At 35.2% G+C, this 18,429-nt stretch overlaps 1 protein-coding gene across 2 annotated transcripts; it reads right to left on the bottom strand.

The window, feature by feature from the left end:
• Nucleotides 1–10,228: 10,228 nt before the first annotated feature.
• Nucleotides 10,229–16,664, bottom strand: LOC131021902 (uncharacterized). Of its 2 annotated transcripts, none has more exons than XM_057951232.1 (12): nucleotides 16,223–16,664; nucleotides 15,654–15,857; nucleotides 15,321–15,466; nucleotides 14,842–15,110; nucleotides 14,241–14,332; nucleotides 13,305–13,452; nucleotides 12,794–13,233; nucleotides 12,120–12,628; nucleotides 11,975–12,035; nucleotides 11,607–11,879; nucleotides 10,867–11,128; nucleotides 10,229–10,773 (listed from the first exon to the last, which is right to left on the bottom strand). In XM_057951232.1, the coding sequence occupies exons 1-12, from the start codon at nucleotides 16,586–16,588 to the stop codon at nucleotides 10,454–10,456; spliced, it is 3,090 nt and encodes a 1,029-aa protein (XP_057807215.1). In that variant the 5' UTR covers nucleotides 16,589–16,664; the 3' UTR covers nucleotides 10,229–10,453. The 2 variants fall into 2 exon arrangements, with proteins under 2 accessions (XP_057807215.1, XP_057807217.1); XM_057951234.1 differs by having other exon boundaries at nucleotides 14,241–14,329.
• Between the last annotated feature and the right edge of the window lie 1,765 nt (nucleotides 16,665–18,429).

Below are 18,429 nucleotides of genomic sequence, written 5' to 3'. Positions count from 1 at the left end.
AATTCACGTAAACTCCAACTCAACAAAAATTGGAGGGACGAAATTGCAAAAATTGAAAAGGTGGTGATTTAATTTGCCACACTTCAAAAATCACGTTAAAATCACAAATTCGAAATATTTCATGATTTTATTTGCTAAAAGCTGTATTTAAAATGATGTCCCTACTTTGTCAATATAGGGGCCATTTAGATGAAATTAAACTATAAAAGGTCCGGTATTCAGATATCATAGTTACTCGTAATTACAATTTTTAATTACAAATTTTAAAACGTTTTATTTTAGATGAGCATATACAAACACTTCAAAATATATATACAATATATATATATATATATAGGTCATAGTTTTAACAAAACAAGATAGATGATAAAAATAATTGAATGACGTTAGAGAATCGGGCCAGAAATAAATTGTTGACTATAGTTCTTTTTCATTTTTCCTACTGAAGCAAAACTTGTTATAGAATAAAAATAAAGTGTGTCGCTGATGGTCTTATTTTCGTCTTTTAATCATGTACGTTGCTTCACTTTTGGTCTTTCTTTTCTCTTTTTAATAAATATATTACGTCTGGTCTATTTATCTCTTTCCTATATATATATGTCATATTTCTCAAAGAGAGAAAATATATATAAGAAAAGAAATCGCACCATGTGCTGATGTTTGGTGAAAGGTATAGACTTATTTACATTAATTTCTATATATGTTTTCATCATAATCTAGTTTAAAATAATAATATGATGATCGCCAATATCTTATATCCTGTTTTCTGTTCTTCAGCCACTTTTATTTCTTCTTCTTTTCAATGAGGGCCGCACCTAATTAATGATGGACCTATATTTTACCACTTTAAAATGACTCATTTTATACTTTGTTTCCTTAGTAATATATGGATGACTTGATAAGACTACAAAAGTCTTATTAATGGACCTATATATGTTTTGCTTAGTAATATATTTTACCACTTGAACATTAGTAATATATTTGATATCCCCTCTTGATTTATTTAAATGTCAAAACACTACGAAACTATCCCAACGGCACATCTAATCAGTGTAGATTTCAGTATGTAAATAATTAGGTATATGATTCAAACTACACCGTTCTCCCTTTTTCCAAGTCTTTTAAACAAAAATTAAGTATGAGGGACACCATCCATCGTTCATGATATATTGAAATAGTTAAATTTGAAGTTATTGGCAATCTTGTCATCAAATTCAATTGAAATTATAGGTGTGAAAATACCAGATATACTCCTTTACGAATCTCCTTTGTTGTGTGGTAGATATTGGGTTGTGATTTGGATGTGCAACACTAGCTTTATTGTTTTGGAGAGAAATGTTACTCCACGCGAGTAAGAAATTAGCAAAGTATTTATCTTTTAAAAGGAACAGCACAAAGAAACAAACCCAAAGTCCTTGAAAATCATAAAATAAAAATTCAAGGGCCAAACCTAATTAAAACTTTTTTGACGAAAATGTGGAAAAATATTATACTCTGTCTCCAATAATTTGTTTCAATTTCCTTTTTTTGGTGTCTTCAAAAAGTTCGCTCCAATCTCCTTATTTTTTTATTTTTATACATGACATCATCATTAACTTTACAATTACAACCCTTTAAACACAATTTTTATATATGACCCCACCATCAAATAAATTTTTACCAATTTTTAGTAAAATTCGTGCCTTTTCATTTGGGGCAAACTTTTGAGGAACGTCAGAGACAGTAATAGAAAGAAAGAAATTATACTTATTTAAACAACCATCCGAGAAAAACCGTAAGAATATGATATATACTAATTATATATCCTGCTAACCTATATAACGTGCGATTTTATTAAGAGAACCAAAAGAAAAGAAAAAACGTAAGAACCCTTGAAAGCACAGATGAGCAGACTAAGGACCGAGCCTCATTAAAATCATTTTAAGGAAAACCACCCTTAAAAAGGAAAAAGAGTATTCGTCTAAAGCGAAAAAAAAAATCAAACAAAAGGGAAAGAGAGCGGAAGTGGATAACTTCAGAAGCTCCGGCCGAATCATCGCTCCTAAGTTAACCGGCTCTTGAAACACACAAAACGAAAAGGAAACAATAGCTGCAAGAAAACTCCGAGAGAACATAGAACTCAACGCCGAAGGGTGAGGACCTCAAGGCCGACCCAACCGCGGAGCTACCATTAGAGCCCAACTCCCCGGACCCCAACTTCGAGCACACCCTAAAGCTGAAAAAAGGCCCGGGAAACACTCCAAAACACACATCATGATCCCAACCATAACACCAAAAGACCAGCAACCAAACAGTAAAGAGACGGACAAAACAAAGAACGCCAAAACGACTATCCCAGAGCCGCCAGCTGCTTCCCGAAGAAATTGTCCGGACGAGCGAAACCAGGCAAAGACCAGCTCGAAAATCGAAGAGCGTAATCAAGGACGAATCATCCTAGTGAAGTTGTGTGTGTTCATGTCCACGGCAACAGCATGCTTGATATCATTGATAACATAAGGCCACTAGCCTTCTTGACGATCATAGTTAGCCATAATATCCGCCGGTTTATTCCATTCTCTATAAATATGGGAGACACGAAATTGAATGTTCTGGAGAAGAGTGAGAATGCGTTTCTAGTGAGCAAGAAAACGCCAAGGCACGTCACAGGACCGAGACTCTAACAGCTTCACCACATAAGTGGAGTCTGCCTCTAACCAAAGATAATGCCAACCCCTACAGTGAGCAATCGAGATAGCCGAAATAACCGCAAGGAGCTCAGCCTCAAAAGCAAAACCGCGCCAACCTTTAATGTGATAACACCTGCAAACTGAACCTTGATGATCACGAAAAACCACACTTGCAGCAATCAGTCCAGGGCTGCCAGAAGCCGACCCATCTGTATTAGCTTTGATCCACTGATTAGCAGGAGGCCACCAGTAAACCGAAACGAACTCAGGCGGAATGGAAGCGCGAGAAGAAACGCCAAGATGGCGAAGAATCAAATAATCACTCCAATTATTGTGCATGGCGTTGAGCTTCCGAAAACTCACGTCCATCTCTTTAAAGTAAGCTTTAACAAAGATGAGAACGCGTTGCTTGGCAAAAACGATACCATCATACAAACTCTGATTGCGATAAGTCCAAAGCATCCAAAGTAAAGAAATAATTTCAGCTTTCCAATAACTCTGAATAAGAGAACTAAACGAGACAGTCCAGGAGCTAACTGAAAAACTGTGAATATCATAGCAATCCAAGAGATGGCTTTTATCAAACCACGAAAAAAAAAAGAACCCCAGATATCCTTAACAATAGAGCAGCACCAAAACAAATGATCCAGAGACTCACCATCACGTAAGCAAAAGGAACAAAAATTAGAAATAATCAAACCCCGCTTAATTAAGCAGTCCAGAATTGGGAGCCTAGAATGCAGAATACGCCAACAAAGCATAGAACGCCTTATTGGGATATAAGTTTCCCAAATCCAATTACCCCAGCTAACTTTTGGAAACCGATGACAATTCTAAAAAAAAGCCAACGCAGCAGTAATATCACCCCGGAGAGAGGGCTTCCAATAATGAGTATCATGAGCCTCACCAACAGGTAAAAGAAGGATCTGCAAGTAATATCAGGACAACAATCAACAAAATTCTGAGAAAAGTGCCAAATACCATCATAGAAGTAATCCGCAACCGACTGATTGAGAAACACATACATAAAGGGCGGAATAGCTAACTTGTCAATGATTGACAAACGCATGCATAGAAGTAATATATATATCCTGCTAACGTAAGAAAATCAAATGCACCTTAACTTTAGTTAAATAGTCTCTCGTTCCTAACAATTTGTACGGAAAGGAATTTGAGTATTGAGATCACTTTTGAAACAGCAAATACCAACTGATAATCAACCTCGTATTCCTTGACCTAAATCACCTTCCAGTATTTAGAAATTCTCCATATTAAATTATGAAGAGATATTATAAGTATCATAAAACTATGGCATGTTTCAAATTTTAATTAATATACATTGATTCAATGACATACATAGTAACGTTGAGTCACTAATTGTGTATTTTTCATCATAAATAATTTATTCATATATATGCAATGACCTAATATTTGCAACACTACAAGCCTGTGCACAAGGGGCTCTGTTAGCAATTAGCAGGACATTTGTCATCACATTGGTTAACCCAAGTTGTTAGAAGAGTCTATTAACTTTTATAACTTTTTTATTTTACAATGCACGCTCAAGTGTATTCTTCATAAATACTCATTTATTAGAACAAATAAAAGTACTGTATCAGTAACTATACTACAGATTGTGTCAATTAAGTAGGAGGACATCTAGTAGGAACAAGAATTCTCGACTACATTACGAGATCAGTTATGAACAAAATTCTCCCAATCATCTTGAACAAAATACGGCCTCCTTATATACACAACACGTTTCCAATCTTCTCTTGTAGATAGACGACCTTAGCAAGAGTTCTAGCTCGAATAGACGAATAGAACTCGATAAATGAAAGCAGAGTCTATCTATAATTGTTATCCAATATGGCTTCATAAAATCCAGAGATTTGATGTTGAAAATATCTACAAGAATCGCATAAACATAATCCTCAAATTTGCTGCTAAAATCCCGCAAAGATAAGATTTCAACTAGAATTCAAAACCGGTAAGTACAATGAGTAATACATTTGCCGAAATTTTTTATACTTGTCTACATAATGACGATATACTAAAGTATCCCTAATAATAATAATAATAATAATAATAATAATAATAATAATAATAATAATAATTGCTCACATACAAACACGGAGATTTTTATTTGAACGCTTGGCATGTAATCTCTTTCTTACTAATCGAATTAATGTAGGCCTTAGGTATATGATAAGAATATGGGTAACTTGGAATAAATTAAAGGTGGGAATTTAAAATATCCACTTTGATAATATGTCTTACAAAACTATTCACCCATATAATATATCTTACAAAATTACTCAAAGCACAATTGATGTTGATAGGTTTGCATGATTTTTTGTAAAAAAATTTGCACTTTTCTTACACAAGCACAGTTGTGTAAGAAAATGTGTAAGATAGGTAGTTAAAAAATGTACAAAATCTGATAAATGTGTATTTATTATAAAGTCATGTCACTTTGTAACCCTAAAATGCCTTAAGTTAGAAAAAATAAGGACACATTTGTGTGTTATAAAGCATTAATAGGAAGGCTGAAAAATTTAAATTTATGTATATTGTGAAACCAAAAACAATTATGAAGCTAATGGATTAACTAGCCTTGTACCAATTTCAACTACCTATCTTACATATTTTCTTACACAATTGTACTTGTTTAAGAAAAGTGTAAGAACTTTTGCAAAATCCAATGCCCACCTATGAACATCAATTGTGCTTTGGGTAGTTTTATAAGATAGTATATTATATGGATGGTTAATTTTGTACTCCCTCCGTCCACAATTTAATGCCCCACTTTGGTGTGGGCACAGAGACTAGGAAAGCTGAAAAATGTGATGTGGATGAAATAAAAAGGTAGTAGTTAAGAGATTATATTACTTTTGCTAATATTTGATTAGGAGGTTGCTTTTAATTTTTGAATTTATTTTTATATGCATTTGGGATTATGTTTTTTTTATCGTATTGTTTACTTGTTTAAACTTTTATTCATTTTTTTTTCCGGTTTTTTTGTTCTGCTTTAATTTTTTTCAATTTTTCAGTTTATTAATCTCAAATTATTGCCTTTACGATTTTTTTTTTTTCGACAGCAACCACGGCGCCGCTTCGGATTCTGGCATCATCGGCTCCGATCCAGATAGAGGGAGGCGCGCCGCTTTGGATTCCAGCTGCATCGACTCCGATCCAAAGAGAGAGAACAACCAGAGACGGATATACATGTATTGCTATGGGGGCACGTGCCCCCACAAATTATTTATTTATTTTCACTAATTATATATATATATATATATATTTAATTAAAGTATATAATAAATAAGCAAATTCTTAAATCTTAAATCTTCAATCCACAATAAATATAAGTATTACTTAATTTGAAAAAGTATTTTCTGCAATGAATATCATAAAGAACTGCCTATACGATCGGATGAGAGATAAATAAATGAATGATATTTTAATTGTATATAATAAGAGATTTTTGATAGTTGATCATGCAAATATTTCCATCAATAAAAACGTGTAGATTTTAATTCTATATACTCCACTAGCTATTTTTAACGTATTTCATATTTAATAATATGTCTATATTTTGTACACCCACAATAAAAATATTCCGGATTTGTCCCTGGGAACAACCACGGCACTTGACAGAGATCGAAAGCCGCCGCATCGGATTCCGGCAGGTTCGGCTCCGATCCAGAGAGAGGGAACCATGACACTTCGAATTCCGGCACGAACTCTACCGATTCATAGAGATCGAAGCCTGAAAATTCCGTTTTTGGTACCATCGTGTCCCACAAGAGAAATCGAGACACATAATCCATAACAATATCCTCCATCGATGAAGATGGAGGAATTTTTTAGGCAGGCGGATTCATGGAAAGTGTAGCACTCAAGAAATGAAGAGAGATGAAGATTAGTTTGGGAATACTCTATAGAACTCAAGCAATGAGCGGCGACGAAGAGATATGTAGATAGGGTTTAATTGAGAATAAATGAGGAACAAGTAGAGTGCATCACAAATAAAATCGGCCCAATAATTTAAGATGTAAAATGGTCTGACTCAGTTAATTTTTAAATGAGGAGAGAGTAATTAAATTAGAAGGTTAATTAGTTGTTTAATTAAGTGAGTTAAAGTGGGGTGAGATAATTAATGGCAAAGGATAGTAATTTTAAATAAAGAGGGAGGGTAAAGGGTACAAAAAAATAGAATAAGACTTCAATTTTTTAAGGGCAAGTGGAACTTTAAATTGTGGACGAAGAGAGTAAAACATATTATGAAAGTGGGTAGATTCCCCATTTTACACTAAATTAAATAGGCTAAGAAATGACACAAGAATCAAGTTGCTGACGAGAGTGTAAATGGGTAGAGATGAGCAGCAGACAGCAGCTGACCAGCTGGGTTCTCATGAAATTTACCCGCAATTTCCCTCCACCAGACGTCAACCCCTTTTTCAAACATTTGATTGCTACATTTTAGTTTAATTGCTATTTGAAAGTTGAAATCATCACAGAATAATATAATGGTGTGAAAAACATGTACAGTGCACGCCCACAATTTCAGAAACTCTTATCACTTCACCATCTTTGAATTTATTTTTATTTTCAAGCTATTGAGTTTGTTATTTATCACCATAACATGCATGCAAGTAAGACCTTCTTAATTTCATAAAAAAAAAAAAAAAGTAAGACCTTCTTATATTTTTATTTTAGTTGTGTAATATATTTCACATACATGTGTGATAACTTTTCAACGCGATACATTTTAAGATTTGAATCTAATTCCATATTTCAATGATACATAGTATTTACCTAAAAAAGTAGTATGCCGCTCACTTTTTAAGAGCATATCTCGTGTTTAATCCATTTTAGTATTTTATTTTATTTTGTGTATTTATTTTTATTCTAATACTTCATAAATTGTTATTGGTATATATATCAATTTTACAAAATATATAAAATTAAATCAAAGTTCGATTTGTTCTGTTTTCCCTTAACTCTAATCAATGAATAAAAGAACAAATTCGAGCTTGATTTTTATGTAACTTGTGAAACTAACAATGTCAATAGTTAAATTCAAAATAAATAAATAAAATCAACAAAAAATTAATATGAAACGTGAACGGCATATTGCTTCACCGTAGACAAACTATCCAATCTGAAGCTCGAATGTGTGTTAAAATTTACCACCACTTTGTAAATGGCGTCTCCAATAACTAATTAATCCAAAGGCATCCCGAACAAATTAATTTTGAATATAAATTAGTACATTTTATAATGTTTGGAATATGTATAATGATGTTTTGATGTGTGCTTGTGGTATATGAAAGACCTAATACACCACAAACAGTTCATTGTTATATCGGAATGATATGCCTAATCATTACACAATAACTATATCTTAATTAATTGCAATTTCAAATAAATGGAGAATCCTAATAACATAAACACGATTTTAATGATAGAAGATAATTGCATGTGGAAAGTACTCCTATCTGGGGAACACTCTCCATTTTGTAATTAACGAAAATAAATCGATCGTTATTAGCGCACTGTCGGTGTTAATGTCAATGGAGACAAACTATTTTCATTTCTTATATAGTTTGATCGCCTTTTAATCTCATCCTTTTATTTTATTTTAAATAGATGTGCATACTTACATAATATATGTATAAGAATAATACTGAGTGAGTAAAATACAAGACAAAATTTCGAATAGTAATAGAAATCAGAAGCGTTTGTCCCCTAGTGTGGAAATTGCCTCGAAAAGGACATCCATTTGTTTAACCTACCAATAATTAAACTTGATATTTAAGACTTATCTCCAATAGCTATCTGTGAATATATGTATATCAATTTTATTAAACAATTCGTGGTATACTATTATAAGTTAAGAGGAATAATTAGTGTGAAGCAGTTTAGGGTGGCTACAGGCTTCAAGATCGAAATTTAATACCGAAACAATACAAAGCAATGCTAGGCCGGCGACCGGCATGAATCTTCCTCTGCTATATTATAGTCAAAATATTACCTTTATAAAATCATCGAAACAACCAAAAGAAAATTGTAAAATTTCAACATACGCAATGGAAAGAAACCAGAGCCAGAGGTTTTAGATTTTGACGTAAATAGTTATATTGTAATAAATCAAACTCTACAGAACGTGTGATTGACGAAATTTAAAGCATAACATAAAATCAAGTCAATAGAACCAATTAATCATTAGAAGAAATAATAAAATAATGCAATCAAGGATTTTCCAAGGAGCAATTGGGTACTTCAAATTTCGTAAATGGATGAATTAAAGCCAACAAACCAACGATAAAGTATCCATTTTATGCAAAATCTTTCTCCCAAAAACTATGTTTAAGTGCCTATTCAATTTTATTTGTGTAAACTTTTAGATGACGCAAAAAAAAATAAGAAGCATGATATTTAGGAAATTAAAATAAAACATGAAGTATTTAAAGAGGAATCATACTTTAGGCAAAGTTTGTTAAATTAACTTGTAAGGCCATGTTTAGTATACTAAACATCTCCCCTTAATTAGTTGTTAGATAGCCTAGGGCCCATAACTAACCAAGGCATGTTGTCAAAATACTCTCTCCCATCGTATGTGCATTCCTTACTCCAACAGTGACAAATTAGGCTTCGAGAAAACAAATTTACCCAAACTCTATAACATTAATCTCCAACTCGTATTGTCCGAGCAAAGGAGTAATTGTGGTGGTCTCATCTTTGGCTTCTTGCTCCTATAACATTAACAAGAAAAGCTTCCATCTGCTTCAAATTTTTGGTAAATAAGTCCTCGCTCAAATGGGCACCTACGTCCAGGGGCGGAGTCAGAGGGGGCAGTGGGATCACTGCACTTCCTGGGATTTTTCAAAATTTATAGGGGTATTTTTGTCATTTCACATATATTAATTAAAAATATAAAAATATAGTTTCTTTTCTAATTTTTAACATGAAATAATATAACACTCAATCTCTAGCCTTTGAAAATTTTCCCATTCTTATTTCTTCCCTCTCTAAATTGTTTGTGGTGTTAATATATATGCCTATTTTCAGTTCTTGTCTACTACTCGTTTCCTCTAGAACAAGCTCTAATGCTTATTCGTGTATTCACTTCATAGCTAATATTCAATTTGAACTTAGAATAATAATAATAATGTAATACTATTAAATACTAAAATAAATTATAATTAGAACTTAACAGAGCTGGTCATATAATTGTAAACCTACCCATTCGTGATTTCAGCCAAATAATAATTTTTACATATGTATATTTGAGTTTTTTCTAGTACTACTATATTCTTTATTTTTATTTTTTAGTGTTTACACGGAATTAGATTTTATTTTTCTGCCAATTATGAGTTCTCTCTCATTAAATGACATTCTAATTGTATTAATGATTATTATTTTATTTTTATTTTTTTTAATTATTAATTTTATCGGGAAAAAAAATTGAACTCCCCTATGCCGAAAGTCTGGCTACGTCACACTTTGGTAAATAAATCATGGTAAAAAAGAAAAGGAGATTGAAAATAATAAAGTAGGCGCGGCCCATAGAACATTGGGCCTAAAAAGAGACATGAATCAGCAGTCTTAGCAATACTTACACACTTGACAGTTTAAGTAATAATACATTAAGGTTTGCTAGTTGCACGAGATGCACACTAGGCTGGTTGAACAAGTATAGAATCAGAATACAATAAAGGCCGATAAATGATTGACAAAAGTTTAGAGATTTGATCACAACGTTAAAGACTTAGAGCAGATTAATCAGAAGCTTCAGAATCATCTTCTGAGGTGACTTCAGCCACTGCCTCTTCATCGTCATACTCATCTATCTTAATTGTTGTCTTGGCTGCCATTCTGGTCATTGCTGCTGTCTTGCTCGCCCTTTGCGAACGACTGTTGACCACAGCAGGAGTAAAGGGAACCACGGAAGCTGGAGAAACTTCATCATCAGAGGAAGAGTCTTCGTTGTCCCTTGCTCTTCTTCTACCACGTCTTGGCCGGTTTGATTGTGGTGCTGGAGTAGGGGCCGCTTCCAATGACTCATCTTTCTCCAACTTCAATGTTAGTCCCAACTTCTCTGTTTACATCAGCCATAAAATATGAATTGAGATCACAACGCCAGCTTCCTACACATGCAGACCAACAATGGAAGGAAAAATCTTTTCGTTACCTAATATCTGCGTAGTTTGCTCAGAGGACAATTGCTCATCGGGATTTCTGTCTATTGCCTTTAGGCGTTCGGCCATATGCCTCAGTTCCTTCGTGAGATCTTTTTCAACTGATAAAGCTGTAATTGCACGACTCAAAATCCACCTCATGAGTTTTATAACTCCCTCTTCTGAAACTCGAAACTGAAGCAACACAAGTATTTTACAAAGAGCAGCCAGATATGATTTTTGTGCAGCTGTCTTCTTAGCATCCAAGTTTGCCACCTGGATTTAGGGTAACCATGGAATTATCAAGTGAAACCAAAGCAGATTTTTTTTTTCTTTCTATTTGTAAAAAAGGTAAAGAGAAAGAGAAAGCGTTCCCTTTTCTTTCATCAAAACATGGAGCATAATATCTAAACCTCAAAGCTTTAAAAACATGAGCTTCACAGCCAAGAAGAAAAAAGATTATAGAATGTCAAAAGAGTTGGGAACACAAGAAAAAGGAGATTTGTTAAAGAATTTATATTTCTGATAATGAAGGGTGGAATCTCAAGTCTTCTTTGAAAAAGATAATGCTAACTGAATCTACCATCTTTGCCCCTTTCAAGCATACCATAATACCAAAACATCATAACCAGTCAGACAAATGATTACAGTTGCAAAGATCACAAGAAATAAAACCAATAAACTGAAGTACTCTTCAATATTTGAAACCAGTGAATGTCAGAATATTTATAATAATGAAAATTAAGTACCATACCTCTACTGCAATTCGAACTGCTAGTCCTTCCTCTCCACTCTCGAAATCAAGTGACAGATCTGTCTCTACGCCAGGATTCTCATTTTTATTATCTTCTGTGCTTGTAGTCTCTTTCACTAATAGAGGAGCTTGAATCATTTGCAGCATGAAGCGTGACGCTTGGACAGCACTTTTACGCATGTTGGATACCATTATGTTGGATCCTGCAACATTGCCATTAATTCCAGGCCACAAGGAACGCATAACTGGCATGAAAGCCTTTGATAAACATTTCTGCAATTTGAGGGAAATGTTTTTGTGAGAAAAACAAATATCATGGAACACTCTGAATAAAGTACGGAAATCCTGCTGTTAAATCAAACTCTAACCTTGTGATTTATGGAGAGGGATGGATAGTGCTCAAAGAAAACTGACAGACATTGTTTCAACCTACAAAATATCAGGAAACCAATTACTGTTCTGTGCTGTTTGCATATAAAGTGGTCAGCCAATTAATTTAGCGAAGTAACGGACCTCTGAAATTCCTCATTCTCACTACTAAAGTACAGTTTGATGAGCTTAGCCAATAACAAATGATGTTTTGAAGCATGTGATCCTGGAAATTTATTGCTCAGTAGTAGGATCTTTGCCAAACCTTCTCCGAGAACATCTTGAATTGATTGATTTTCTTCAACCCCTTCTAAATCATCCCAGTCATGTTCAAGTCCCGAGCACAACAGATCAAGCAGTCCAATATCCAAATCCTCACTTCCATCACCAAATTCAAAAGGGCTTGAGGAAACTTCATCATCATGGATATGTGAGAGACTACAGTTCGTGGCTTTATCCATTTCATCTGAGCCATGCCATATTGCAAGATCAAGTAATGCCTTGGAAGCCATTATTGTTACAGCAGAAGGTCCCTTGACAAAAGAACATCTTAATTGCTTTCCTATATCCTCGCTAGGCTTTCTTTCCAACAAACCAAAAAGACCAAGGCATCTAACAGAAGCCCTCTGGACGTCCAAGTTGGAATGCTTTGCCTGTATGTACAGACCAACAACAAAACCCAGTTACTTCATGTTAAGACACAAGACAAGACAAGACAATAAAGCCATTCAAATAATGGTAATAAGCATACCACCCACATGCCCATCCAGAAAAAGCAAGATATGAAAAGGAACCATAAAAGTCTGGCAGAAGCATACCCCTGGAAGTAATAGAGAATGAAGAATTTCAGTAGGATCAATTGCATTTCCCTGCATATGACGAAATGAAGTTGTGTTTTCCAAAAGAAGTCCAACCACGGCAAGACAGTGCAGCCACTGCTTCCAATCTGCAGTCCTCTCCCTGCAAGGCTGAGCAAGCTCTTCTACCACATTAAGAACAACCTCTTCAAACTCTCCTGTGGCTGCATGGACTTTCTTACCTAATTCTGCTACAGCAGCAGCCCAATTTCTCTCCCCTCCTAAATTGAAACCGTCTCCAATGATGACTTCATTTCCATTCTCATCCAACTCATGATCAAGGGCTTTGTGCAACAAAACCTGAACAAATTCACTGGCCACTTTTCTGTTCGAAACATCGGAGAAGTCAAGCATCGTACCCAAAAGTAGCAGTTGCCGAGATACAAATTGGTAATTTGCCCCTGCAAGATTAGATTGCATAAAATAACCGGCATTGAAGTTAAAGAAAGTTATTCTGCTAAAGTTCACCCACCAGCAGCAATGTGAGCATTAACCAATTCAACATATTCAGTAACTGAGGCAGGAAGAATTCTATCCAGAAGATCATTGTTGTCTGAAGCTTCCTCTGCATATACGGCTGATTCTGTGCCCATAGTCATAGCCGCATCAGAGCCTTTTTTCTGATTGATCGTGAAAAAATAAATCAAACAACTGAGTAGCAAATGAAGCCACAGCTTAAATTTCTTCAAGTTAGGTGGGTAATTAATCCTACCATTATTGATGCATGGCCATCAACTGTCACTTGGTTTTCAGATTTACCATTATTAAAGTTGCATGAAAAATCAAGTAATAAGATAGTATAGAGTTTAATCTCAACTACATGCTTCAGCCCTAAAGGAATCAACATGAAGATTTTACGGAGCAGAAAGTAGAAGCCAAAAAGTATTCCTAAGAATAAGTCCTCACTGAAAGAAAGAACAAGTAGCAGATCACAAGATTTTAACAATAGATCACCTAACTTTCCATATAAATGACCATCGTAAAATGAAATAGGAGAAAAATATGTTTAGCAATTGCAAAAACATGCTTAGCAGTTGAATTTCCTTAGTGTGCACGTAAAAATAAAAGATATACTACCTCCGTCCGCAAAAAATAGTCCGAGACAACACAAGTTTTAGTAAGAATAGTTGAGTGTATTGTGAGTAGAGGAGTCCCACTTAAAAAGTAGTGTTAATAATGATAAATTAATTGTATTGTGAATGAAGAAATGGGCCTACCATGTGATAGAAAGTGTCCGAAAATGGAAAGGGTCTAATTTTTGTGGATGTCCAAAATGGCAAAAAGGGACTATTTTTTGTGGAGGAAGAGGGAGTATAATAAATTGGCACAGCTCTTTAACCAAGTTAGCATAAAAATCTATAGGATCAACAAAATACTGATGACTGTTTAGTCAAAACCAAGTGCTTACATGTGCTTCCATGTGCAAGTGCTTACAAACCACTCTCCAGAAAACAGCAACTTCTGCGTCCATTAGCTCAACAGAACGACTGTATTGTCCTGCTTTTGTATTGGAACTCCAAGGTTTATACTCATAAGTATGCCACAATCAGAAAATTCAAGAAATGGAAACCTTAACTCTTATATGCATAGCTTTACAATCAACAATCTTAATACGGGAATCAACAATTGTACAACTGTAAATGTCCATAAAATGTCAAAAGATTTTAGTAAATAGAAGTTCGATTGAGATTCTGGCTATTGAGTGTACTAAATCGACATATCAGTTTTTACATATGAAATAGAACACTTTGCTAAATTTTAGCAAACCTTACAATCAAAATGTTCTGGCTGATGCAAAGACCTAAGAAATCAAAAGTTATAGCAACGGCATCATAAACTTTTAAAACCATTTAGAATATATCACTCTTCTTCTAGACTTATTGAAATTTGGATTGCAATGGCACAACCATTAGTATCATGGTGGATCAAAATTATACTGGGAACAAAAAATTGATAGATGAAACACTCGGTCACGCAAAGAAGTAAATCAAGATACATGCCGTGCTAACCTTCAGCTGAATCACCACCCCGAGTAATGAATTTCTGAAGAGTTTGACCATCGTGCAATTTAACTAATCCTGCTTTTAGAAGAGTGGACATAACTGTCTCCCCGACTGATTCATAGGTTTCAACATCAAGAAATTTAAGTAGTTCAATAGGGTCACCGTTGCAACATTTTTCAAGCCATTCGTCCTTCAACATCTTGAAGCACTCCTTTGCGACGGCTGCAGACCGCTCAGCAAGGCCCCTCTGAAGAATAGTTGTTCTGAACTTGATGCTGAAATATAAGTTAACAAATACGCCACAAAATAAGCAGTTATAATATATATCTGTATACATTTGAATTCGGATAATAGAGGCCAAATTGAATAGGCAGAGATTATGTGGGAGATGAATATAGAAGCACCATACATCAGAGCTGAGCAGCACAAAAAGTGTAAAATTTAAAATGCACGTTGCGAAACAAAAGGCTAAATGACCGAATTACCTGAGGCTCTGTAATGGGAATTTACTGGCTAGAACACAATATGCAGCCTTCCGGACGGATTCGTTCACATCCAGAGTGCAATCAATTATCATTGATAAAGTCTCACTTGAAGGAGGCAAAGACAACACAAGAATTTTACGAACATCCTGCAAATTTGTTACAGTCTTACTCAAAGAACATACCAGATATAGTAATCTGCAGAAATAATTATTCTCCTTGAGCAGCATTAGAAAAAGTAATTTAGAAGTTGGGGAGAGGCATGTAAGCATCTTATCAAGATATATATTCAAGAAATAAAAGTACGATGCTATCACAAATAGATGAAGGCCATACACCATTCTGCTCCAGTGGCAGCTTCTCAAGGAATAACTCCAAAATGTCACTGTTCTCTGAATCATTTGCAAACCGAGCAAGAGACCTGATAGCAAATGTTCGAACTGCAGGGACCTTATCACCCGCACGTATCTTCATGCATTCTATCACCTCATCCCAAAGTTCACTGCTCACTTCCATATCATCCGGCAACCGCATAATGATCTAGATAGTAATAAAGACGTGCATTTACTGTCAATGATTCAATAACAGATTTAAATTCAAATCACATTGTTCACACTCAGAAAATGAATCTGTTAGGAATACTAAAAGCTACTGGTCTAATTTAATTATACATTCTATTGATCCCTTCTGAAAAGTCTATTATAAACTCCAAATATGCAAATACTGGGGAGAGAAAGCAGAATGCAATCATAAATACTAAGGTCTTTTGGTTGCAATTTTAGTTACTCAGTCTGGGGTTTAACTTAACTAAAAGGAATTTTAGTAAAACTTAAATACATAAACCCCAACGAAAATTCAAACAATCAAAAAACACTGACGATACAAGCAAAATAACTCAATCGCACCTCAGAAACAATCTGGCAAACCCTGAATCTCGCAGTCTTATTCGCTGCGGTTGCAGACACCAGAAGAAACCTGATGAAATTCTCCAGAAATTCATCACCAGAGTCATCTTTATCGCTGCCCGAGCAAGCGAAAGTGGAGACGAACTTGATGATACGCTCAGAGGAGGAGGTTTTCCGCTGGAAATTGAAAAGAGGTATAAGGGCTTCACAAAACGCCGCGCAGAATTCCGCCGGAGCTGGCGAGCGGAGAGCGAGGAGTTCCTTGAGATTGCGTCTGTGAGTAGCGTTCGAAGACCGAACTTCATCGAGAATCGTAACGATTTTTGCGGCAAGTTTCCGGTAGCCTTCCAATTGACCGATCGCCATTGTTGCTTTTGCTGGAGATTTTTTCCGCACACTGTTTTTGAAATGGTTTTGTGAATTGAATTTGAAGCGGGAAAACAATTTTACTTGGGCCGGGTTGATTGGACCTAAATTTAATCGACGGCCAGCCTTGTCGTTAGGGTGAGCATTCGGTTATATGGTTCGATTTTTGCTAAAAGCAAATCAAACCATATTTTAATTCGATTTAAAAAAAAATCGAACCGAACCGAATTAATGGAAATTTTTATAATTAAAACCGAACCGAACCGAAAAATCGAATTAATCCGAAGAAAACCGAAATTTTCGAAATAAAAACCGAAAAAACCGAAATTTTCGAAGAAAAAAAAAACCGAAAATTCCAAAAAAAAAGATTATAAAATTAAGAAAATATTAGAAGTTAGATATTATAAAATTATAATTAAAATATTATATATATATATATATATATATTATAAATATAATTCGATTTTTCAGTTTTGTTCGGTTTTAAAAAGTCCGAACCGAATCGAAAAACCAAAATTTTATGGGAAAAAAATCAAACCGAATCGAAAAATCGAAAAAACCGAACCATATTTTAAAATTTCGGTTTGGATCGGTTCGGTTATTCGATTTCGGATTTTTTTGCTCACCCTTATTTGTGGTTAAAAGGCCCAACGCATTCCTAAATCTTGAGACGAGCTTTAAGAAACCGATTTATTGAAATTAAGGTTAATATTTTTTTCTTTTCTTTTTGATAAAAAATTAAGGTTAATAGTTACTGTTGGAAAATAAGAAGAAATATCCTACCATTTGTTTTGATGATTCCAAAATCCCTAGATACTGTTGTAATAGACTAGAATCTTTTTTAACTCAACTGTTACAGTTCATTTTCCTAGTATAGATTGAAGACCAAAGCACTGAAATCGCAAGGACTGAAAACACGAGTAATGAGGACAAGAGCACTGAAGTCTTGAAATACTGAAGACCAACAACTGAAAGGCCGAAGAACTGAAGACCGAAGGACTGAAGTCTTAAAGACTGAAGTATGAAGGACTGAAGAGCACCTGAATTAAATACTGAATTTAATGAAGCCTCTGCACTGAAGTACAAGTGTTAGGGCAACACTTCAGTACACCTAATCAGTCGAGGAACATTCAACGCAACTGAAGAGAATCTTTTGATTAGAAACCTCGGACTGATAATGCATAATGCGTAGAGATGGCAATGGATCCGAGACCCGGTCCAGATCCGCGGATCTAGACCCTTTTTTCCGGATCTGGACCTTGCAAAATTTGGACCCGCCGGATCTGGACTGGATCTGGACCACTCTCAAAAAAACCGGATCCGGATCTAGAGTAGAAGATATAAGACCCAGATCCGGTCCAGATCCGAATCTGGACCCGGTAATATTAAATATATAATATTTTTATTATTTTATTTTTATCCAACCCTAAAACATAAACTTCTACAATACAATTTAAAATTCCATTTGAGATTTGAAAACCCTACTTCTTCCATCCCACCTGGGCCGCTCGCCTATCCTCCACCTGCGCCGCTCACCCAACTTCCGGCCGGCTGCCGTCCAGATCCGGTATCATCCCCTCCGGCCTTCCCCACCTCCGGTCTGCTGCAGAGCGGTGCAGCGTGAGCAGCAGCAGCGCACCTGAAATCTCCGTCCTTGAGCAGAGCAGCGCACGCCGCACCTCCGTCCACCTCCGGTATCAGCCCCTCCGGCCTTCCCCATTATAATGTCGATGTGCATTGAATCTATGAGGCCTTAATTGTTTATCAGATGAGGAGAAGCCTATACATCATAAGCATGGCTCTGCCTTGGAAAAGATCTTCTGCATAATTCATGGGTTTTA

Source organism: Salvia miltiorrhiza, chromosome 4 (assembly GCF_028751815.1).
Source record: "Salvia miltiorrhiza cultivar Shanhuang (shh) chromosome 4, IMPLAD_Smil_shh, whole genome shotgun sequence".
Classification (NCBI taxonomy): Eukaryota; Viridiplantae; Streptophyta; class Magnoliopsida; order Lamiales; family Lamiaceae; genus Salvia; species Salvia miltiorrhiza.
The sequence above is the reverse complement of the archived record's forward strand: the minus strand, read 5'-3'. Positions and strand labels throughout refer to the sequence as shown.

Bases quoted from the DNA above. Each gene is read 5' to 3' on its own strand.
- LOC131021902 (XM_057951232.1), bottom strand. From the start codon at position 16,588: ATGGCGATCGGTCAATTGGAAGGCTACCGGAAACTTGCCGCAAAAATC. The intron at 15,111-15,320 runs GTAATTCGGTCA...CTTATATTTCAG, and splicing joins TTCCCATTACAGAGCCTCAG to CATCAAGTTCAGAACAACTA. The intron at 10,774-10,866 runs GTAACGAAAAGA...TGATGTAAACAG, and splicing joins GCAAACTACGCAGATATTAG to AGAAGTTGGGACTAACATTG.